Source organism: Psittacula echo (assembly GCF_963264785.1).
Source record: "Psittacula echo genome assembly, chromosome: 11".
NCBI lineage: Eukaryota > Metazoa > Chordata > Aves > Psittaciformes > Psittacidae > Psittacula > Psittacula echo.
Window position 1 is genome coordinate 10,235,180 of NC_137746.1, and position 24,285 is coordinate 10,259,464.

A 24,285-nucleotide genomic window follows, 5' to 3' on the forward strand; every position below is an offset into this window, starting at 1 on the left:
TCAGCCATAATGTTGAATAAGCAGTATTGTTTTCGCAATAATATACAAGAAGCAACAGCACATCTGGTTAAGAGAGAGCTGTCAAGACTAAATATTCTGCATCAGCAAGCACAAAAGTATTGAACTATATACTGGCCACCCCTGTCTATAGAAAAATAAAATTATTCTGATTCTCCTACTGCCTAGAAATCGTTTGTGAGTAGGTGCAGTGCTCATAATAATGCAATCTCATTGTTAAAGCATGGAGAGAAGAACTCAGGACTTACGTCACAACTTTGTCATTGGATCCAGACATCATGGGCAAACCACTTTACCTCTGGGACTGCAGTGGTTTCCCCTGTAGCACCCAGACAGATCAGAGGTCTTGTAAAAGAATGAAGCCACTTATAATAGGAAATCACTAAATTCTGATTCCTATTCCAATTTTATTTTTCAAAGTCCAAAGACATGTCCTTCCAAAAAGAAAGTCACTTGGTGCTAAGCATATATGCTGTATATACTGGGACATCCTCATCTACAGAAAAAATTAAACATGAATTTTTCATGCACTGAATGATCATACTTTGCACTTAAAAATCACACGCCTAAATTCTACTGCACATTAGAAAGATATACATCTAACTTAAGTATTAAAGTGCAGATTCATTATAGTTAATCTGTACCCACAGCATTATCATCACGTGAACAATTACAGTTCCAGAACCCGAGAGTTTCTATTCCGTGCTTCCCAGGATAGGCCTCCCAGTGCTAAAACCCCAAACTGTACAAGAAGTAAAGCCTGGCAAGGTATGAGCATTGGCTGGTGGCTAAGGCTATGCATGATCTTATAAAATCTGATTTCTCTGAAGACTGAGGCATCAGTAATCATGCAAAACATGCCATCACGTTAAGTAATTTATTGCAGGTGATTAAGCAATATTTATTATGGAGTAGGTGTAGTTGTAAAACTGGGGCTTATTTTATGTATATAAATCTTGTCGAACCAGAATACTTGTGAAAATTAGAAAACTCACAACTATGTTTGCTACCCTCATTATAGCTTGGGAAGCCTGAAACTTTCTGAAACCTTGTGAACATTTCCCACAATTCAAAAGCCTTGTGTCTCAGGCAAAGCAAAGCATGTAGGGAGAGGTGGTATTGTAGGTACTAAATACAAGTTCCACGTTTTTCTTTTAATTGCAAAGCAAATTTGGACTTGATTCTGCTTCTGGGTAAGCTTCTCCTCCTTCCCACTATGCTGCAAATGCTGTATTCCAGCTCCCAGTTCAGTATCCAGTGAATTAAAGGCTTTGAATAAACAGGTTTTTCCTGAAAGGATGTTGCTGTATGCTGCCCTGATCATCTTTTATAGCTTCACCAGGGAACAATAAGAAAAAGCTGGAAACGTTAAATGACGCATAGCATAGGAGGTTTTTTGGGAGGGAGCACTTCTGGTTTAGTAAACTTGAACTTTTTTTTTTTTTAAGTGTTAGAAATTACAGACCTTTAAAAAAATTTCCAGTAACGTAACATGTCTGATGCTATTTTAGCCATGTACTAAGTTTCTTATGTATCTTTATTTTCCACAATATCTTGTGTTCTCAATCTTTAGCTGGGCTGCTAAGTATGCAATTTTCAAAGCAAAATGCTTAATAAGAGTACTCCTTTTAATCTTAGGAAAATACAAACATAATTCAAATAGCTTCTAACAAAGCTCTTTTTAAAAAGAAACCCTGAGGTCAAAAACACACAGGAGGGCCAAAGCCGAAGTATTAACGTCAGTAGTAAGTTTATAAAACAAGAACAGTGTTAACTTCCACAGTACTTAACTTGTGCATGTCATACCACATTAGACTGCTCCTAATTCCATAGATCAGTAGCTGTGGGGAACAGCACACAAAACACTAATTACTACACAGCTGATGCAGTTACAGAAAAATGGGTGAACAGACATTTAAAAATCCAGCTTCAAGTGTTTATTCTCCTTTAAAATGATAGCTTGAAATTTCTTGGAATAATTGCTGCTGCTAGAATAAAATTCTGCAAAACTTGCTGCAAAATAAATAGCCTGCTTTTATACAACCAGCCATCACGATTCCCAAAAAGGATCTTCAGCAACAAAGAACAAATAGTAAAATAAAGAGGCATGGTAAAGAAATTCATTTGCAAAATTCCTTCAAGAGGAAAAATCAGCAAATGTATTCAAGAGGTTATTTTTTACTTCCAGTACCCCGTGAATTTGTTTAACACACTTATTAAATCAACCCATTTCTATGGGCAAACAAATCATGATGTATGGCTCAGAATTCAAACACATTCTGTAATCACGTATGTGTTTTCTTAAACATTCCATATCTGTGTGGGGAAAGAGAAAGTCTCCCTGGCACAGCCCCTCAATGGACTTGAAGGGGTGATGTACCTGGAAACTAGTCACTGCAGAAGAAAGGAAAAAACATTTTGAACAAGTGGATGTAATGAACTGCTCTCATGGACAGAATTCTTTGAAATGGGCAGTTATTTTCAAGCCTGATTCCAGGAAGAAACACAAATTATTTTTAAGCATTTTTACAGAAAGCTGAACACTCTTGCTTAACTTGCTTGTGCCTTCAAAGACCAACTTGAAAAACATCATCATGCATTTGAAGATGAGATCTGGAAACCTGGAAATGCCTATCAAAGCAAGATTTATTCATTGCATAACAGGCAGGATGTTCCACTCTCATGAGGAAGTGCAAGTACATAGCAAAAGGAAAGCCAAAACAATCTTGAGGGCAATGCTGCAGTAAAATGCAATTACTGAGCACTTACTTTGTCAATGCTGCTGGGAGAGAAGTAGAAGGAATTATTTTTAAAAATCAGTAACTTTTTAAGATGCAATAGTCACAGTCAAAGCATTTTCATTTATTAATTCTCAGGGAATGCTCTTCTATCCAAAAGACACATTTTTTTTAATTCAGAAACCATTTTTTCTTTTAGAGACCATTTCCTTTTCAAATGAATGCACAAAGAACAATGGCTTTTCTCTTTTCAAAAGATCTGAAGGGGAAGCCTGCCCAGTGGCTAAAGCACAATATCAAAACTTAATTTCATTAGCAGATCTGGTAACAGTCTTCTCTGACCTTGCTTCCAGTTCCATCTCTGCAACAAGAGGTTCCTAGAGACATCTACTTCTGAAATGCTAGGAGACAGAATTCCAAAGGAAAAACACTTAGAACAAAAAGCACAATGTTTTTCATGCAGCTCTGAATACTGAGCAAGCAATCATCAGATTGCAAGATTATCAAAGAGATCACCACATTATTTTCCTTTCAGCTGTGCCATTTGGAATGCCCACTTCATTGCAAGCATCTAAGGGCCATGGGCAGAAATATCTGAAGTGAGCAGTAGTTCACATTAGTGGCTTGTAGGAACATTATGCAATGTTGTCCTCTCTGAAGAGGAAATGAGCACTTACACTTGGTTACCCTAAGATTTTCATCAAAACATAAGAGTTCTGTGTTCCACCAAGTGCTGAAGCAGAGGCAACCTTTGAGGAAAAAAAGAAAGGGATCCCCAAATATTTGCAATTGCTGGTTTATATCTTCCCTTCTAAAGAAACTAATTTTCACTAGATTGCAGCAACACTTGTTAATGATTTAAGCAGAAAAACATAAATATTAAATGAAAGGGATAGTTGTATCAAATTACTCCATTATGTTGCTGCAGCAAAGACAGCTTTCAATTATTTCCTAAACAGGAATCTAAGAAGATTCCAGTAACAAAATAGCCTTATCCAGTACATGACTGCATCACCAAGGATACATCAAATATATATGCATGAACACAAATATATAATAAGCAAAAGTCCTTATTTCTGCTTGAAGTCAGGCATACAATCAGCATAAGCAAGAAAAAAAAATAAAAAGGCATCAAAGGTCCAATTTTACATCATTTGTTTCTAGCAATTCAAAAATTCAGTATGTTCTCGACACACAAATGACTGAGGGACCAAAGGAGCCAAAGATTTTATACAAAAAGAAGGTTATAAAAAGCAGTTGTCCAAGATGGCTTCAAAATCAATCAGCATCTTTGTAGGTCTGCAGTGCTTAAGTCCTGTTTTGCTGCCCTGCCCTTTTCTTCACAGACGTGATAGTAACAGACTGGAAAGCAGTTCGCTCCAACACTTTCCTTTTCTTGGCATGAAGGAGTGTCAGACTTGGTCTTGACATGTACAGCTTCATCTTAGTGTTTATGTAAATAGATACCAACATGCTACACAAAAACTATTTCTTTACCATGATCAAAATACATGGGTCTGCTATTTTATGTTTGGAACACAACCCAGAAGTCAAGGTTGACTTTGCCAATTTCCTGAAATTTCCTTGATGTCAAACCAAGCACATTTTTATCACTGTGTATATATTTGGGCTGTATACACAGCAGCAAGGACACACTTGATCTCATTCTGTCACTCTGAACATCAGCTATGTGTCAGGGTAGAGAATGAATTAAACTGTGAGCCAAGTCTCGCTGCAGTGAGGCTGAAAAAAGACTGACTCCAGCTGTGTCCCTTTTTCTAATGGTTTCAGTGTATAAATTTGGTATGCTGAACACAGGTTCATTAAATTAATTACAAATCCTGACACTAAAATCAATTATTACTATACATTCTAAATTTACAAGGTCTCTACCTGACACTGAACTAGCTAGTAGCTCTGCAGTAGGATAAAGGTCTCTAATGGAAAGTTATTGCCAGCAGCTGCTCTGTTGTCAAAAGGCTGCACAGGCAGACCCTGCAAACCAAACAGAAACTGAACAGTAGAGGAAGCAGAACTGAACTGTTCCTGGGTCTGAATCCACAAAGTCATTATTAAATAGATTTCTGTTTCTTTAGGGTTGTTTACAACATGAAACGTATTGGTTTTTATCTTCAGATCTTTCAAATTGTTTTAAAGTAGGTCACCTTGGTTCTTACAGCATGGTTAGAAATACTGCAATCACTGACATTTTTACTTTTGCCCTCATTTGAAGATCCTGAAAAACAACCCTCTAAACGTTAAAGAACTCTTGGGTTTTTTGGTTCACCCTAAAGGAATTTACAAAAAGCACAGACAAACATAAAAGCTAGATTTAACTAGGGGTCAGGTGAAAGGAAGAGTACTTCTAACATAATTTTTACTGCAAATTAGGTTCAACATTATACAGTTCTTTCCAAATTCATAAAACGTCAGCTTGGAGGAAAGACTGAACTGTTAGACAACCTGCTCCTGCCAGGATAAGGCCACATTAAAATATAGGAGACCACTTGTGTCTAGATCTACTTTTGATTTAGTGGCCTGTAAAATTTGCTGCTATTACTGAGGAAAACAAACTGCACTGATTACCATCATGTAACAAAAAAAAGTAGAGCTTCCAAAAATTGCTACAAAATGATGTTGAACTAGAAGTCCATCTGACACTATAAACAAAAATACAAACACTTCATACTTTTTCACAGATGTGGTACATTCTTGAGTGCTTAAAAAGGCCTCGTATCTTCATACTTCATCAGGCAGCACTTTATTCCTTTCTCCTTTTGGTAAATATACTCACTACCTGCAACTGAATTTGTTCATCAGCTATTTCTGAACGTAAGTATTAAGCTGAAGGAAACTGGCTAATACATATGTCCGGTGGGCAAAAGATACTTATATGATCACCACTATTTAAAAAAGCAAAACAAAACACAATAAAATATAAACCACATGACTCACAGTTCAGAGCATAATTCACATGATGACATCTCAAGTTATACATATATTTTCAGTTGCAAGCACAGAAGTCATACAATCAGATGGTGCTGTTCAAACCCCCAACCCTTTCTAGGGCATTTTAATACACTTACGTGTTATTTTCCTTATGGATATAACAGAGTGTGCTCACCTGAAAAGGAAAAATGTTGTCAGCTCTATTCAAACTGTCTTCCATCCACGATTTTGGAGCAAAGGCTGAGCTGGGTCGAGCGTATTTCTGCAACTGGATATGATTACTTGCAAAATTCTTCTTTAAGGGCGAGATGGAGTTCAAGGGTGTTATCCCTCCGTTCAGTCCCCTGCGATGGTCTCGACCTTGGGACCCACCCCACCCCCCGTATCCACCTCCACCAGGGCTCCATGAAGATGGTGTAGGCGATGGACTTTGGTAGCTACTCCATGGAGAAGGTGGCTTGTTAAGATTATTAGCTAAATGAGGCAACTGATTAAAAGCAGCATTTCTATGTGTGAATGGAGGTGGATGAGGACTTGCAGGAGACCTCCTCTGTTGCTGATGCTGATTGTGATGATGCTGAAAATGGGGGTGATGAGGGTGGTGTTGAGAGAGGGGTCCAATTTGGGGGGAAAAGCTACCACCAAAGCCAGGGCTGACGTGGTGTGGAAAATTCTGAAACAGCAGAGCACCATTATTAGCTGAGGCAGTAGGGACCCCTCCCTGGTGAAAAAAACTTGCATCTTCATTGATTATTGTAGAAGAAGAAGGAGCTATAGCTGCAGACCAGTTACTAAAACCAGTCAGAGAAGATGCAGTGGACGTCAAGGGCTGTGTCGAAGCACCTAGCCCTGAAGCCTCTTGATAATCAAATCCTGTTAACACTGGCGATTCTATTCTTATTTTCTCCTTTCCATTGCCGTTCTCTGAAGAATTATCACCCTGATTTTCTTCAGTTTTAGCTTTCTCAGGTTCAGAGAGCATGCCTGCTTCTTGATTTTGACCAGGGGAAAGCTGCTGTTTTTCTAGGGACTCTTGCTTTTCCTGTTGCTGAGTTTTAGATTTTTCTGACCCCAGAATCTCATCCTGAATATTATGGGCAGCTGGAGCAGGAAAGAGCCAAGCTGACCCAGCACTACTGCCATTGGCAGCTGTGTTATTATTTATAAAAGCAGCAGGACTGGGGGTTGCATTTTGATGATGGTGTGGGGGCTGCAGATGTGGATGAAATCTGACTGGAAAAGCTGACTTATTTCCAGTGTTGTTTTGCACTAACACTCCAAACCCGTAATCCCCCATTTATTATATTTAGGGTTTGAATCCTCCCTTTCAGAACAAGTTGATGTTTAGTGTTTACCTCGTCCTCTTCTGAGGCGAGATTAGTATCCTGTTTTTAGCTAGATATTCCAGTTTCTCCCTCCACGCTATTTCAGATTTGGATAAAGATGTTTGCTTTTTTTTGCAAAAAGCTAGATCTCTCCAACTATTTAAATTTGTGAATTTTGTCCGTTTCCTTCCTTTGGCCAGGAGGAAGGGAAAAATAAATCTTTGGTTCACAAAATAAGAGGTTTCCTTTTTCTAAAGGAAATGCACAGCAATAAGAGAAAAAGCTTCTGGGGAATAAGAATAAAGAGATTGTAACTATCCTGTTTTCTTCCTCCTCAGCAGCCTCGACTCACCCATAAATGAGTTAAGAGGGAAGGGAAAAAAAAAAAAGAAAATACAATGACGTCTGGTCCCCCAACCCCTTGGCAGCAAAAAATAGATTTAAATCTGGAATAATTTAATACATCTCTATAATCTAATATATATTTGTGTCCTGTTCAAAAAGAGTCTTTGCTGTGGGTAAGGGAAAAATTTACCTCAGGATCTCAGCATTCAGAAGGGTGAAAAGGGGGAGCGAGTTGCAAAGAGGCTTTTTCCCCGTGCTGTTGGGTTTAACCTATTATATTTAGTAATAATATACACTGTGTGTGTATGCGCGTGTGTGTGGTTGTTTAAAGGGGCAAGATCTTATCTCAGGAAATTAGTATTCTATGTATGTTGGATGGGGAGTGAGTTGTGCAGGAGAAGGGTGGATTCTTGATGCTGCTCCTTTTGGGCTGGGTTTCTGAGCTCACCAGACTTGCTTCTTATTTATGATCCAGTATTTGCGTGTCCTTCATATGAGTCCTGGCTGTCCGATGAGGAAGATTTTCATCTCAGAAATCAGCATTCACAGTTCGGGAAAAGGGAAGGGAGGGGACAGCGAGTTGTGCAGGAGGAAGGGGAAGGAGATTTTCTTGCTCTCACTGCTGCTGGAAGGGTGGGTTCTGGTGCGGGGCTCGCCTCTTTCCACCGAGATACGCGCGTTCCCCGCAGACAGCGAGCCCCGGGCTGAAAGGCCGGTGGATGTGCGAGTGTGTGTGTGTTGTTCCTTCTTCTCCTCAAGGACTCGGCATCCAGCGGGGCAGGGGCGGGCGGGCTCGGCTCGCCAGGCCCCGGCTCTCTGTGGGGTGCCCCCGCGGTGTCCCCCTCCCTCGCAAGAGTCCTGGTGTCGGGGAAGGCAGGAGGGGTTTTTTTTACCTCAGGAGAGGAGCAGCCTCCGGCAGGGAGGGGAAGGTACTGGCGGCGGGGGGCCGGGCTCCTCTCTCCCCCATGGAAGGTGTTTAACCGGTTCTCCCAAATCTCCCGGAGATTACGGGACGGGGTCTCGGCCGCTGGGCGCAGCGGCGGGGGGACCCGGCGGACTAACCGAGACGCGGGGTCCGGCGGCGGCGGCTCCTCGGAGCAGTCCTTCCCCTGCTGCGCGTCTTCTCGGCTCCAGGCGGGCTTCCTTCCCCCTCATGTAAACCGGCCGGGCGCCGGGAGGGTCGCCGCGGGGAACGCTGCTGTCGGCGATGTAAGGAGCGGGGAGGCTCCGGGGGCGAGAGCGACGGGAGAACAGGGATGGGGGGAGGCCGGCTGCCACGACACCGGCTCCGGATAGTCGGGAGGCGCTCCGGTAGCCGCGAGCCTGGCCGCGACGGGTCCTCCGCGCAGAACCTCCGCTGCCGCTGCCTTGTTTTACCTCTTTTTGTTGTTTTTTCTTTCTCCTTTTTTCCTGTCTCCTTCCCCTCCCCCCACCCCCCCAGCGGCCGCCGCTTCCTGCCTCGGTGCCGCAGCCGGTGCCTCCCTCCTCCTCCCCACCCGGCCGCTGCCGAGCCCCGTCTCCTCAGGACCAAGCTGCCGCACGAAATGACAACCAGCTGGAGGAGGCAGCGCGGCGCTTCCGGTTCGGCGGCGGGCGCGCCCCTGGCCCGCCCCCGGGCCCGCCCCGCCCCGCCTGCCGGCTGCCGCTCCGCGCCGCCATGTTTGGTAAGGGCAAGGAACACCCCGGCTGGGGCGGCCACCTTTGTGTTTGGCACGTAGCCCGCAGCCTGGCAGCCATCATAAGTATGGGCAAGAGGTCCGATGAGTACCGTCAGGGCGGCCATCTTGGTCTGAGGAGCGCAGTTCCGCCTGCTGGCCGCCATCTTTGTGGAGGGCAGGTCCTTCTCCTCAATGCAGGGCTGGAGGCGCGGCAGGGCCCTAACAGGCCGGGCAGGTTGAGGGCACCTGAAGCCGGTGTCCTTTGGCAGGCATTCGTTGCTGTACTGTCATGGGTAATATTTCAGAATAAAATCGTACCCCAAACGCTGTAGGCTTGTAACACCATTTAGCACCGAAGGGCTGGAGCTCCTCTAGTGAACCTTACCCTGGGCCTGAGGGAGATGCATTAGAGCCATCATCCTCATGGAGCTGAAAGTCAGCAAAATAATGTAACAAAATGTTCGGAAGGCAACTTCTGTGGAGAAAATACCACAGCACCTGACTTCTCTTTGGTTTTTAGCTCTTGAAACATGGAACTGTGATACAGTGACAGACTGTCATATTGGAAATTGAAATAGGGGTTATTCAGGGTTGGTTTCTGCTGCAGGGCCCACACTGTGCTGACCAGGTACTCCCCATCCAGCACGAGGGAAATTGATTCCTATTGCGTGGGTTGAAAGGAGGATTTCACTGATTTTCAGACATATTTGTCAATGAAGGGACAGGAGGTTTGAGCTGTGACAGCCAGCGAGTCTCATCTTTCAGGATGATGGATGAGGCCATTACAACATTTTAAGCACTATAAATAGAGGTGTTTATGGGGAGGGGGATTACAGAGATGCATTCGTGCAACTGTCTCAAGCGTGTGGTACCTTGGGACAGGATTGCCTCAGAGAAAAGTTAAGGCTTATGGCATGCTTTAGGAAGTTCTGGTTTGAGAGGGAATGCATATCACAGCATAAACTATTCATTTGGCATGTATTTTATATAGCTCTGTTATTTATTAAACATTTAGTGATTATTACTTCATCACACATAGCAAATCTGTATAAAAGCGATGGGCTTGGTTGTCCCCAGCTGCCAGGCATACGAAGTGAAATTCCAGTTTTACTTCAACTGCGATTACCAGATGGGTAACACCACACATTACACATCTGATTTCTTTTTGTATATTCAGTTATGTATGTGGTCTATGGGCACAACCATAGGTCCAAAACTGATGTTCACTGTAAAATTTATTCTTGCACAGGAATGTGGCTTGTTCAAGGGCAAGCATCAAAACGTTTGTCTCCGACAGTTGCATTTTGTAAAACAGTTCATTTGTGGGATGGGTGCCCTTTTGCACATCTACTAATTAAAATGTGCAAATAAAATTATAGTTCAAAAGTAAATAACAAAATCCTGTGAAATAGCTATAGGTGGATACGCTAGTAGAAAAAATAAAGTGGAAAAGTAAACATGCAGAAACATTTCCTGAATAATTCTCATTTAGTAGTGGGGTGTCCACTGCTACTTCCTCCAAGACTACGCAGTCGCCTGATGGCCAGTTTGGATGATACAGATTCTTTTAGCAAACCCAGGATTTCTCAGCCATTTTATTAGATAAGTTTTCTTTGCAATTGTGTATACCTTGTTTCCATGTGTGAAAATGGACTTGTTTACGTACAGAGAAAACATCTTTGTGAACATGTAATTACTGGGTTATAATTTCTCCCTTTGTTTACTGTTCAACCTGTGTGAGCACATCTGATACTAAGTATTATTTTCCTCTGTAATTTTTCTAGTCATACGGTTATTATCGTCGTCATCATCAGATCCAGGGTTAACAAGCACTTCTGTCAAGAAGCTATGAACCTGGTTCCAGCAATAGATTGCTATTACACAAATAGTTTGGGAAAGACAGAGTAGATGGTCTGAATTTAATTTCAGGCACACCTTTGCAGTGCATTAGGGTAGATGCAAATCACCTAGAGTGATATAAACAGAACTTCCAAAATCTGACTTTAATCACTTGGCTTGACAAACATGGTTTGCTGAAACCATGGAGGTTTCTTAACCTAGCGTTTTGATGATATCAGCTGCCCAGCAGGATTTGTGTCATTTTATTCAATCCCATTGAGGAAAAAAATGCCTGAACAATATGCAGGGATTGCAGTCATTACATTAGTTGCAAAAGGAGAATAAATCTCTGAAGAAAGTGAGTATAATCTATATTTAGCAACCTGTGAGGAAGTTGCCACTTGGATGGCTGGATGATGTGAAGAGGGTCTCAAATAATGAAAAGCATTTAACACTGTCCCACACGACATCCTTGCCTCTAAAATGGAGAGACATGGATTTGACAGATGGTCGCTCAGTGGATAAGGAATTGGCTGAACGGTAGCTTTCAGAGTTGCAGTCAATAGCTCAATGTCTATTGGACATCAATGTCTCTGATGTCTGTGGAGACCAGTGACGAGTGGAGTTCCTTGGGGTTGGTATTGAGAATAGCTTTGACAGCAACATGGACCATAAGATTGAGTGCACCCTCAGCTTGCAGCTCAGAAAGCCAATCATATGCTGGTTTGCATCAGGAGTGTGGCCAGCAGGTTTAGAGGGGAGATTCTCCCCCTCTACCTCCACTCTCCTGCAACCCCACCTGGAATACTGCGTTCAGCTCTGGGGCCTCCAACATGCGAAGGACAAGGACCTGTTGGAGTGAGTCCAGAGGCCACAAAGATGATCAGAGGGCTGGAGCAGCTCTCCTATGAAGACACGAGAGAGAGGCTTGGACTTGTTCAACCTTGAAAAGAGAAGGCTCTGGGGAGACCTTAGAGAAGCTTCAGGTGCCTAACGGGGGCCTACAAGAAACCTGGAGAGCAGCTTTTGACAAGGGCTTGTAGAGACAGGACAAGGGGGAATGGCTTTAAACTGACAGAGGGGAGACTGAGATGAGCTCTTAGGCAGAAGTTCTTCCCTGTGAGGGTGCTGAGTCGCTGGCACAGGGTACCCAGAGAAGCTGTGGATGCTCCATCCCCCCCAGTGTTCAAGGCCATGTTGGACAGGGCTTGGAGCAACCTGGTCTAGTGGAAGGTGTCCCTGCCCATGGCAGGGATTTGGAACAAGATGACCTTTACGGTCCCTTCTGACCCAAAACAGTTCTGTGATTCTGTAATGTATCTGAGCTCTATTTGGAAGTCCAACAGGATTTCTTTTATTTGCCACATAAGTTTTGCAGAAAGTAATCATCAGATCAACTACATGATTAGTTTAAAAAATTGTCCAACATTTTAAAATTAGTTACTTCTATAGCAGTCAAATTTTGTTTACAACCTTCTTTTATGGGAGAGAATCTTCCTTTCCCAGCTAACACTGCAAAACCTAGCTGGTTTCCATGGAGCAATGAAGATATTGTTGTTGCTTTTCATTACAGACACACTGAAATCAAGACAAGCATTCTAAAAACTTTCTTACTGCTCTAATTCAACAGATAGCTAACAGTATAAGGAAGATCTTTTAAATCACTCAAGCTACAAGCTCAAATCCTTATACAGTCAAATTAATGCTTTATCATGTAGTGAGTCGTACACTGATTTTCCTGTAGCTTATGCCATGATCCAACTTTCGGATAAAACTTGAAACATTATATCCAAATAAATGAAAAAAAACACAAAAACAAAAAAAAAAAAAACCACCAAAAAACCCCACCAAACCAACCTTTGAGCATCAAATTAATGTGAATCTAACTAATTTAGAAATTACATTCTAAATTTCCCTCTACCCCAAAGTAAATATCCAATAATATTTTTGATGGGAAGGTTTTCTTAATAGCATTTGCTCACAGTGGTGAGATTCAGTGCCCAGATTTGCTGCCACATCCACCAAACAGGTACCTGCAGCTCAGTTGTGATGTATCAAACACCTTTCACCTGAAAGGGATTTGAGACTGAATTACACTTGAAGTACTTTTAGTCATCATGGTACCTTTCACTAATCACTATCAGCATCAAATTGATTAATTTCTGGAAGCACTTTAACTCTTCTGGTTACCTTACAGGGGAGGATCCCTTAGCCACTCCAATCTGACATCATTAGGCAGCTTGAGCTCATGACTGCCAATGGCACTGTGCACTAAGCAGCCTCTCCCCCAGAATTATTCTTCAGGATCACAAACCCCTTGACAACCTCTTCACTGTGAGACTGAATCACAAGTGGAAACATATTGCTCTCCTCTGAGGATTAGGTTTCTTACCTGCTTTTATTCTCACAGACTCACCAAAACATGTCACTCAGTAAGTGCTTGACTGTGACGTCAGAGGAAAAATTTGGGATGGCTGAACTGGTGTAGAAAAATCTGTTTGCTCACTTTTACTTAGAAACAATCTTGAGATCTGTGGTTTGCTTGGGTCTGGTGTAGAGCCCATTCAGCCCTTCACCGTTACACACCCCATAAAACACAGCAAAGAAGAAAATCTTCAGGGCAAAATGGAGCAGTCTTGTCCAGTGGACTACAAAGCCTTGGTAAGGTCATATGATGCATAAGATGTGAATTGTTAACAATAATTTCATAGAGTTAGCTCACAGCTAAGCTAAACCTGAAGGAAGTGGAATCCCAAGAAGCCTCTCCAGCTCAGTCACACCCCTCATCCTGGGAGACTCCAGGAGAGCAGATGTGTGGTTTGTGATATGCCCTGAGTGTTATCAAATCAAGGTCCTATTGAGCTATGAAGTGAAATGACTTACAGAGCTCAGAAGGAACTCCTTATGGAAAATGCCTTGCCAGCAACCCTTCTTTTTCTTAAATCAAAGGACTGTCAGCTCTCATGCATCTGCTGATTGCAGCTGTCATGGTGTCATCTGGAAAGAAAGGTGAACCCTTGGTGACTCAACACACGAACTTCAAACGTTAGCACAGCACACATTGTTGATACAGAAACATGAGGCTGATGCACTGTTGGTGGGGAAAGTAAGAATTCAAGACTCATTGTCGTACATTCAAAGTCATCTGCCTTAAAATCAACAAGGAGCAGAAAGAGGATAAGAATCTCTTTTCTAGGAGCTGAATTATCAAAATCTGTAACAAGGCCTGAATGTTACAGTTTTCTGTACAGTTTTCTTAATGTTTTCTCGAATGTCAAAAGCCCTATCAAGATGTCTAGATCTCCAGTTTTACATTGATAATTGTTATATTTTGTCCATACATCAGTCTACAGCATATTAACACAATTTGGTAAGTCAAAGTCAAAATTAACACTATACTGACAGCGCAGGGACTTTAGGAATGGTGCACTGGGTTATACTAAAATTCACAGGGATCATTTATGTGATTATTAGTCACTCAGGTGTTCCACCACATTACTTTAGGTCTAATGTATCACATTAGATGCACAACTTGCACATGTTCACTGGTAATAAAGGTAACTAACAGACCTGAGAAGCTGCATCAACATTTTATCCTAAACAATTACTCCAGGAAGGCTGAGCTAAAACTCTAGGCAAGCTGTCAGTAGCTAATATTAGCCTACAGGTAGAGAATTACTTTTTCTTCTTTTTTATTTCAGGGCAATTTTCAAAGACTGCAGGAAATATTCTCTAAGCCACAGAGAAAATCCAACAGTTCATTTTTGTGCTGATGCAGCTGCAAGTGCTGTTTGCTAGATCATATCTCAGCGTGGTCATTGCGATATCAAAGTATGATTTTATAAACCCGGTAAACCATTTAACTCTTGTGTAAAACACATTATACATGCTAATGGCTTCATTTGGCTAAGCTGGCTTCGTCATTTTTCTGCAGCTGGATGAAGGCACTATATACTGATATACCCTCATAGGTTAAGCAACTCCTTAATGGAATACACTGCCTTGGAGTCTTTAGTCTTCATGACAAAAATCCCTATCACTGCCCTGAGAACTATTTTGTGTGCAGTAATTATGTAATATTAATGAACAATATTATGTACAACTGTATTTTCCAGCCCGTTCTTTGTATGGAATGTACTTTAGAATGACCTGACACTGCAAAAATGTCTCAAGCTTCCATGGCCCATGTAAAATACAATAAATACATAAATAATTTAGAGGAGGAAATAGGTAGTGTTGCAATGGTGGTGGTATTCTTACCACTGTACTTCAAAATCTGGCAATGTGGTTTTTGGAAATGTGTTTTTCTTTTTTCATTTAAGGATTCTGCTTCTTCAAGCTGGAAAAAAAAAAAAAAATCCACACAGGTATGGAGCTTTAAAATGCAAATTTGAAAACTAACTTTGTAATTTTATTTCTGAAATTGTAGAAGAAAAAAAGCACACGAGAGGTATTTGCCCACTGCAGGCTTTCGCAGAGAGCATCTCCTATCTGTATGCTTAGATAGAATTTCTGAAGCTGAAGGTTCCTAAATTGCGATCACCGCAACATAACAGCATTGCATCCATGGGAAAGTAGAAAGGAGATACCTCTGTGGCTTCTGGTCTGTATGCTAATGGCTGCCCAAAACCCTTTTCCAGATAGACTTGTCTTCTGTGAAGGCAGTTAGCCTGCAAGCAGGGCCTTGGGCACAGCCAGGGCTCCCTTTGCCAAGTATTTGGGAAGCTGATCCTGAGTGCAGTGGGTGAGCCAGCACTAAGCGTGCCGGGACAGCCTGTCCTCAGGCACCCACCAGTTGTCCAAGAGGCATCTGGAAGGCAGTGGTCATCCAGTGTGTTCATGCTTTGGAGATTTAGCTTCTCAATCTCTTGGGTTTGGGGAGTTTTTTCCCACTTCTAAATTAAAATAACTGGTTATTTAATTCCTGTTCATGAAGGGGGAATGCATCAGGACTGTTGCAAGGGCCAGTTATGGCTTACAAAGTGCACTAGCGCTGAGTATAATTTTTACTACAACTCAGTGACACCTTCATTTCTCAAAGTAAGATTTCATAGCCTATTCATTTACAAAGTGGGCTAGTGCCTTTGGGTATTTGGGAAGGGCAAAAAGACAAATTGAAAAGCACCAAATCATTTAATTTCAAAGTGCATTAAGCACACACCTTCCAATTTTCTGACTAAAATGTTCATCAGCTTTTTCCAAAGAGGTTTGTATCCAGGGCACAGAAATAGTTTGTGGATTTTAGATTCCTGAAATACTTAACAATGTTATTCAGGGGAAAAAATACTGTCTTCTTGTCCTAAATAAAACAAATTCACGCGCAAAGTATTAATGAATCCAACTGACAGCTTAAGGATAAAAGTAGCATGAACTCCCCTAAATATTACCTAATCAAAATTTTCCAGAACAGAATTTCTGGAAAGTGTTGGGATATAATAAAAAAGCAAAGAGAACAGTATTAAAAGTCTAATTCAGAGTGGCCAAAATGAGATTGTGAGGTTTTCTTCCACCCAGGGGTCACAGCTCCCCTTACTGCAGCATTTCAGGTCCTGGTCTGTGGGGCTGGGTACCAGCGTGCAGTGCTCAGCCTCCAGCACAGCGCCTGGGCTGCTTGGCTCCTTTTGGAGCTTTGCTTGCTGGAATCTGTAGCCTCCAGGCTGCATCTCCATTATTAACAAGGAGAGCAGTGGTAATCTGCTCCATTTTAGGCAAATCAAGTGCAGCTCTTTGGCTCCTGGCATGTTCCCAACACGGCTTTGAAATGAGCGTAATTCCACAAAATCCATGAAATTCAGAGCCCAAGACTGCCGCTGTTCCCCCTTCCCCATGCCTTGCAGGTAATGTAAAGTCCTCTGTTGGGGTACTTCACAGAGGAGGGACATGTTCTGCGTATACCTAATGAATATTGGTTTTCTATTGCTAAGGGGACGAGTTAAGAAGAGTTTCAGTTTTACCTTTGAGTTCCCTGCCTTAGGGGTTTCATGTCATATTTCCACTGGCAAGGGGCTGGAGGGGTGACTGTTGCATATTCAGTGTTCCCGTCCTTCTGCCTTGCAGGGGAAAGAGGGTGTGTTTCCAGCAACAGAGTAGAATGAACTCATGCTTTCCAATTTTTCCCCATGTTAGGAAATAGGTCCTGTCTCATTACTGGTGACAGCACATATTGGTAGGTCATAGAGCAAAGGGAGAGCCTTGCGTAGAACAGCTGGGGCCCAGAGCCAGAAATCTCATTAAAGTAAGCTGCTGCTATTTCCAGCCTGTAATAGAGCTTTGGAGCTTGATTATATTCAGTGAAAGCAGGTCATTACAAACACAGTGCTTTTTGCATATTATCTAAATTGAAATAATAATATGTTCTCTCCTTTCATGTGCTATATTGATAAATCCCAACTTATGAATGAAACATGTTGATTAGTTAGTTAAAAATAATTAGTTTCATATTATGCTTCCAAGTTTAAGGCTTGATTAGTGCAAACAAATAACTTTTGATAATAAGTCATTTACAGATTATTCTCTTAAATGGAGCACACAGGCATAAAAATAATCTGCAGCAATAAATTGTGTTATTTGTTCTCTCTTTTCTCTTTGACTTGAAATGTAAGAGTACTTTTAGAACTTGAGAGACAGAATGTCTATGTGCAGATTCTGATCTCAACAGCAACTGCTGCAGTGGAACTCTGGCATTACTTGATTGAGGTGACGGTGTACCAGATAAGAGTACGGTATTCTTTGATTCAGTCTTTCTGGTCATGTAGCTCCAAAAGAACAACAATTGCTGTTTACAGTGACTGAGAACATTGCTGTGTTTAGCTTCTCCTTATTTAACTTGCATTTAAATGTTCTGATATTTACATCAGAACTGAGCTAATGAGTTGTTTTCTGTATTAGTGGTAGCTCTAAGTAACCTTTTCAGTTCTTTTGAAAGAAAACAAAGCCCTGCATGAACATTATTTTTCTACTTCTCAGTTCACTGAAGTCAGCACAATTCAACAATGTCCACAAAGCATAAGCACAGTCCTGAATATGAACATTTTCCTGAACCAGAGCTTAGGGCAGGCGTAAGGACAAAGTATTTTTCTTAGCTCCCCTAGGGTTCTTCTCACACTGGTAGAAGATGGGACCATGACTGTGCACAGGAGAAAGCCACTAAAGAAAGACTATACATTGATGGATTATGGTATATAATAAAATTAGATAACACCGTGGTAAAAAGCCTCAACTCTGTTGATACTGCTGTCTCTGCTGTTGCTCCCACCTACACAGCCTCCCTGGTGGAAAGTTATGGCTTTCAATTATCACTCTGAAAATCCAGCCCTATTTTGGGAGTGCTTATAACTTGTAGCAGTCATCCTTGTTGTGGGAGTCTGACGGGGTTGTTGGAGAACATCAGCCTTCGTATTTAGGCGCTGGAGCGTGACAATTCTAGATGAAGCAAATAATACGCTTTTGTAAAGCATTTCTATAAAACACTTTCCTTCCTGGTTGACAGGAAAACTTGTGAAGCCTGGAAAGAGAACCAGACCCATGCTCCATTCGCCCACTTTCCAGATTTCCAGCAAGGGAGTTAATTCAATCGCAGCAGTTGTGGTATGGACACTTGTCCGGTGGTGGGCGAAACCATCCGTTTACCAGCAATACATCATCACAAAATAGCCAGGAGCTAGAAATGGCTCAATCTTTACTGTTGTGTGGAAGCCCTGAAGTGACTTACTGGTTAAAAACTCTTCAACCCTTCCCAATCCTCTCTGAGGGCACTTACTGAGGAATGGTAATGGTTTACAGTCTCAGAGTGCTTTTAAAGCACTCAGTGTCAGAAAAAATGGCATTAACCCACTCTCCTCTCCAGATTCTGGACCTGATTCTCAATGCTAATCAAGAGTAATTTCAGTGAAGGGAAGGGAGTTATACAAGACCTGTGTAAAAGTGGAATCAGATCCATGTATCGTACATTTAAGATTCCTGGCAAAATACACTCTATTTACTTGAGGAAATTAAAACATTTCAAAGACTGGATGATTTAAGGGCTATGTTCTTACTTCCTAGAAATTAGAACAGTACATCAGGTAATCAATAAGTGTATAAAACTGTCTAAAATGCAAGCATTGCAGAGGTCAGGAATGGAAAAAAACGCAGCTGAAATCACTTTACATGATATACTGGAAAAACAACATTATTTTTACCAGCAGCAGTGAGAAGCCGTTGCAAAAGGCAAGAAGCTGATTTAATGGTATGGCAAACAACATTTGTTCCATAAAGCCAATTTTGCCACTTACATGACAAATAGAACTAAACACAAAATTAGACTGTTCAGCTAAGCACTTCAGCTCCAGCCCCCCTTGAACTTCGAGAAATTCAGGGAAACAAGAGCTTGGGTTGGGCCCATCTGTATCAGAAACACAGCACTGCATTTATACCACACTATCAGTATTTTTTTCACTTCAAATCACAAGCACCAGGCAGTGTGGTGTGTATATCTCTATAATAGAAATGTCTCAGTTACATACAAAACCTCTCCAGTGTCTTCCACAAGAAGAGGCTCCATTAAGGCTAATGAAAATGCTGATTCTGCACAACAGATGCCACAGATCCTCCAGGAGAGCTGTAGGAAAGAAATGGACTCTTAAACAGGTAGGGAGTCACTCAGCTTCTACCCTCAAATCTGAAAGAGCTGCTTGATGAGGCTTGATGAGACTTAGATGGAAGCAAGGGCTGTGAAAGCATAAGTAAGCTGCACATAGTTTTCTGACTTGTAATAACTCACAGATCACTGTATCAGCTCCTGGGCTACTGCAGGAGTACAAAGAAGCTGCTAGAAAGAGGAACAAACACTCTTCTATGCTGCTCCCTCCCCCTGCATTACAATAAGCCAAGGCTTGTGATGTTTGGCCAAAGAATGGGGAAACCTAGGAGTGATTTTGGACAATACATGCTGGTGATCATGAGTCACTGGCTAATGTTAAAGACAGATCTACAGTCAGATGTGGTGTGTATAGCAGTGACATTGTTTGCCATTAGTGGAGTTGCCGTTTGCTTTATGCCTGATCTGAATTTTGCATCACGTATGCTCCTAACGGCATTAAAAGGCATTTTTGTTAATGTACAGTGAGGGGAATAAACCCCTGCAGTGTCAGCCTCAGTTTTGAATGGGTTGGCTTTTTTGGCTTGTCACATCTTTCTAGTGTCTAAACCTCTGCCTTTGTATTGTAATGTGGTGTGCCGTAAATATCTTTAATGGAACAGATTACATCAGCTAACCTAGTGTTGCCAATCTCAATATTAAACTCTGCAGCAGTAAGGAGCCCTGCCCAAAGGACTATGACAAGTATTCAGCTCCATTTATATTAGAATACAAAGTACAGAATAAACCCACATAATTTCTGGCAACTGATACTACCTGTCAGATAAGAATGGCACAGGGGAAAACAATCACAGAGCACTGAACTTCCTTCTCAGAATTAAGAGCTGTGGAGTACTTGATACATTCCTTCCCTAAACTTGCTGTGGGTTCATAATTTCTTAATAGTAACTCCCCATCCCCAACAGCCAAGCAAAAGCAAAAAGTAGTTTCCTGTTTCTACACACACTGACTCTGTTAAAGGCATGCTGGCTGCAACAAAGAAGAGAGAGATCTGGTAGGATTTAAACGTTTGCACCTCGTTTCAGATACACAAAAGATGCTGGCTAAAATGCTTAAGAATATTCAACATTTTCTTGTGGTTTCTATATGCTCAGTCAGCTGCACATTGACTGTGCTTTTCTCATGGCAATTCCAAGTTCACTTGAGGTTGTTTAGGGCCAAAGAAAATCCCATTCCTATGGGACACGTCAACATTACATTCCATTGAGCTTGACCAGAACTACTGTCCCCATGTTAGGCTGTTCATCAGAACTTCCCTGTTTTCAACCCTCACCTTGAATATTCTTGGAAGCGACTGATCAAGGATTTATGTATCAAGTGTGAAATAATTAGACTTAGTGGGACACAAGTTCTAAAGCGTGAGAGGCATGATTCAGCACTTCATCTTTCCAATGCTAATGATTTGTTGTTTATTTTTCCAAAATTTGCAAGGGAAAAACTGGACTGACTTCTGTGCATGGGACTTAAGGATTCTGTAACTGGAAAGATAAAGAAGTTGGCAAGAACTATCCACCATGCTGTTTTCGGACTGCTGCTAGCCCCCAGAGATGGCTTCATTCCATTAGTATTTAGTGCCCGTAAATTGCAACCAGCATGTTGAGATGCTGTTAGGAAAGAAGTAATAAAAACACAGGAAATATGAATGCTCAAAATCATATTATCTACTGTAGCAATATGGAACCAGATCCTCACAACCTGTGCCTTTATTTCAGCAAAGGAGCTGGCCTATTGTTTCTATTTAAAATTGGTTGCCATGGTGGTATCATCCGGGCTTTCACCCTGATGAAAATTGCTTGCATCTGTGACGCAGTAGTGCTGGCAACCCAATGTTTGCATCTACCTCCAACACAGGAGTAATTGTGAGAATGGAACCTGGCTGTTCATCTTTGCACAGTGAACAGGTTCCTTAAGCACACGCATAGCTCTTACTGTTAAAACTGCATGGAAGTGGAAAAGCAGTTGGTTTGACAGCTGCTGAGGCTGCTGCGGAAACCTCAGACAAAATGGAAGTGCTGAAGTGAAACTCCATGAGCAGGCTGACCCCTCCCCAGGGGTAATACTGGTGCATGGGTGTGATTTTGCAACACCAGTGGAATTTCTGGGAAGTTAAAGGTCTCCCATTTTCAAATTGATGGGAAGCCCTGCCTGACATTCAGACCTGCTGATACAAGAATCTCTCTCTTCCATTTTCTAATGAGTCTCAATCATTAGCAGCTAGTGATCCTATTAGGTGAATGGCAGCCACCACCAGGAGACTCAGAAATGTCAATGAACAGTAAAACAGTCTAATAAAGGGATTTTTCACATGCATTTATTTTAGGTGACAGTTCAACTTCTGGCCCAAACTGGCTATGGGTTCAGGTGTAAGAGTGCCAGAATCTCATGAGGGTCCTTCAGAACTTCATCCTGCTTCCCACTGGATTCTCTAGGGCATGTTCCCAGAAAAAACCAAGATAGTCCCAGGCCTCAAAGGGACATTAGGCTTGAAGCTTTCTGTCTAATTAAAAAAATTGTCTTGGAATACCAAACCTCAAACAGGAACACATAGGGTTAATGCTCCTCCCTGCATAAGCTGTCAGCACTATACTTTGAACAAAACAGCAGCAGCTTTACTAGCTACAGTAGTGCTTGTTAAATTGAATTAGATCTGGAGCACTAGTATCAGTCCCTTCTCTTTACCTTTACTGGGGAATCCTGATTTCCAGCATATGTGATAAGTGGGGGAGGAGGAACTCAACAACAGCTCTGAACAATGAACAAGGACCAAATGTTAGCAGCAGGAAAGAAATCCTGCTAGAGCCAACTCCATAATGGCAGTTAGCATTTTGCAGAGCAGAATCGACCTGGGGTGCCGGCTCTGTATTCCTCTCTAGTTTGCAAAATAAAAAGCTGGGCAGTCGCCTGTCTTTCCCGCACACATACTGTATTTCAGCCTGCAATACTGATTCTGCTGAGCTGTAAGTGAAAGATCTGCTGAGTAAGAAATTATTAAAGGCAAGCAAGAGCCTCATTGTCTTCTAGTGATGTCAGTGTGACCCTTATCAATAATTGAACAGCTTTTCCAGGAACACAATCTAGAGAGACCAGAGCCTGTGTTACCACGTTGCCACTTCAGTCATGTTCCAGGAAAGGTTGCTCTCCACGAGGCAATATTGTGCCATTTCTTTATTCTGCAGGCTCACGACGCTGGGAGCTGAGACAGTGCTCCATCTGATACACCACTTCCCACCCACATGCTGTCACACTTGAAAGCATCGCAGGCTTGAAATAGGGACCATTTTAAAAGGGACCGGCCTGTCTGCTGCAGGCTGGAGCCCACTGGGGTGTTCAGAGGGAGAGCTGTGGGTCTTTCACAGTCCATAAGCCTTCACTGCTGGCTTTTCCTTTGAAAAGAGGAAAGCTGCAGGTCAGAGCTTCACCCTGCTGCTATCACAAGGACTTGGCATAGGGCGCAGTGGTCACATCAGAGCACCTGGATACCAAAGCCGAGAGCTTTGTATAAAAACTGAGAACTGGATTCCTAAAAGCTCCCCATTAAAAAACTGGCACCCAAAGGGTGGGAGAAGCCAGGTGATTTTGCATTTGTATCACTCCCGCAGAAGAACTCTTTCTCTTAAGCCCTCCAAATCAATACACCCCTCTAAGAAGGGGCAAACTTGTAATAAATGCAGAAAAATAACCTCCCATATATGAGGGAGATTCCTCCCATATCCTCCCTCATATTCCCCCCAACATGAGGGAGGAAAGTCAGAGGTTAGGCCTTTTATGCAAGTTCTGAATAATACAAGCCTATAACTGTGCTCTCCTGAGAACAGATTTTGTGGGACAGAATTTCATCCCTTACCACAGACCCTGTAGGTTACTCTGATGTCTTAAAGGGGTTACTAACCATGCCTTGCAAGGCTCTGCTACCCAAGCACACTGTGGGTAAGGCCCTGCCCCCTTCAAGCTCAGCCTTATCATTACACTGTGATCAGGAGAGGCAAGAAAGATTTCTGCAGTAAATACTGGAGCGGGCAGTCTGAGCTGCTTCAAATTAGAGCAGCTCATAAGGAGCTACTAAATATAAAATCATCCTCAGGGCAGCTCCAGTTTAAGCCAGGGCATGCCAGCCCTCAGAGAAGCACAGAATCTCCTGGATGTAAATAAGTCAGGATGAGGAGGACAAATAGAAAGGGTGCCATGTAGAGGGAGGAGAGCAAAGAAACCCCATCAGCAATGTGAAATGTCCAGTATCTATAGTCCTACAGTTTGGAATTTCAAGTGTCCTCTGCCACAGCCTCCTGCATTGCTCCATTTAACTAATCTCCTATCCTGCATACCTCCATGTCCTCTCTACCTTGGAGGATCTCTCAGCTTATTCTAACCCTTCTCTCCCCTCTAGTTTCTTCAGACCATTTTTTCCCTTGTGTTTGTACAATACCCCACAGCATACTGGTGACTTAAAAGCCATTAATAATAACAATAAATGCAGTAATTAAATCTTTCAGTAACAGAACTGAATCTTCCATTGCTGCAGTCTGAACTCCGCCTACTAAAAAGGCAGATGATGTTCTCTGTGGTTTTCCTGTGTTCCCCAGTTTTGTGGATGGTAGACCTAGACCCAGTTCTACATTTTACATGGGTGTAACTTGGTCTAATGGGAGTAAAAGTGACCAAGAGAAGCAGATCTCCAAAACCCCTAAAACAGGGTGGTGGTGGCTGGGTCAGGTTCCTTCTGTATATGATTGAACTAGTTTAGTGATCCAAAACTAGATCTGAACTTTACTGCTCTG

At 42.2% G+C, this 24,285-nt stretch overlaps 1 protein-coding gene across 1 annotated transcript in view; it reads right to left on the reverse strand.

Moving 5' to 3' along the window:
* CPEB4 (cytoplasmic polyadenylation element binding protein 4) overlaps positions 1-8,836 on the reverse strand; it is a 43,024-nt gene extending 34,188 nt beyond the window's left edge. Inside the window, exon 1 of the mRNA XM_080627529.1 lies at positions 5,881-8,836. Coding sequence (XP_080483655.1) covers positions 5,881-7,002 — 1,122 coding nt within the window. The 5' untranslated portion in view covers positions 7,003-8,836. The remainder of the gene's footprint in view (positions 1-5,880) is intronic.
* Positions 8,837-24,285: the final 15,449 nt, after the last annotated feature.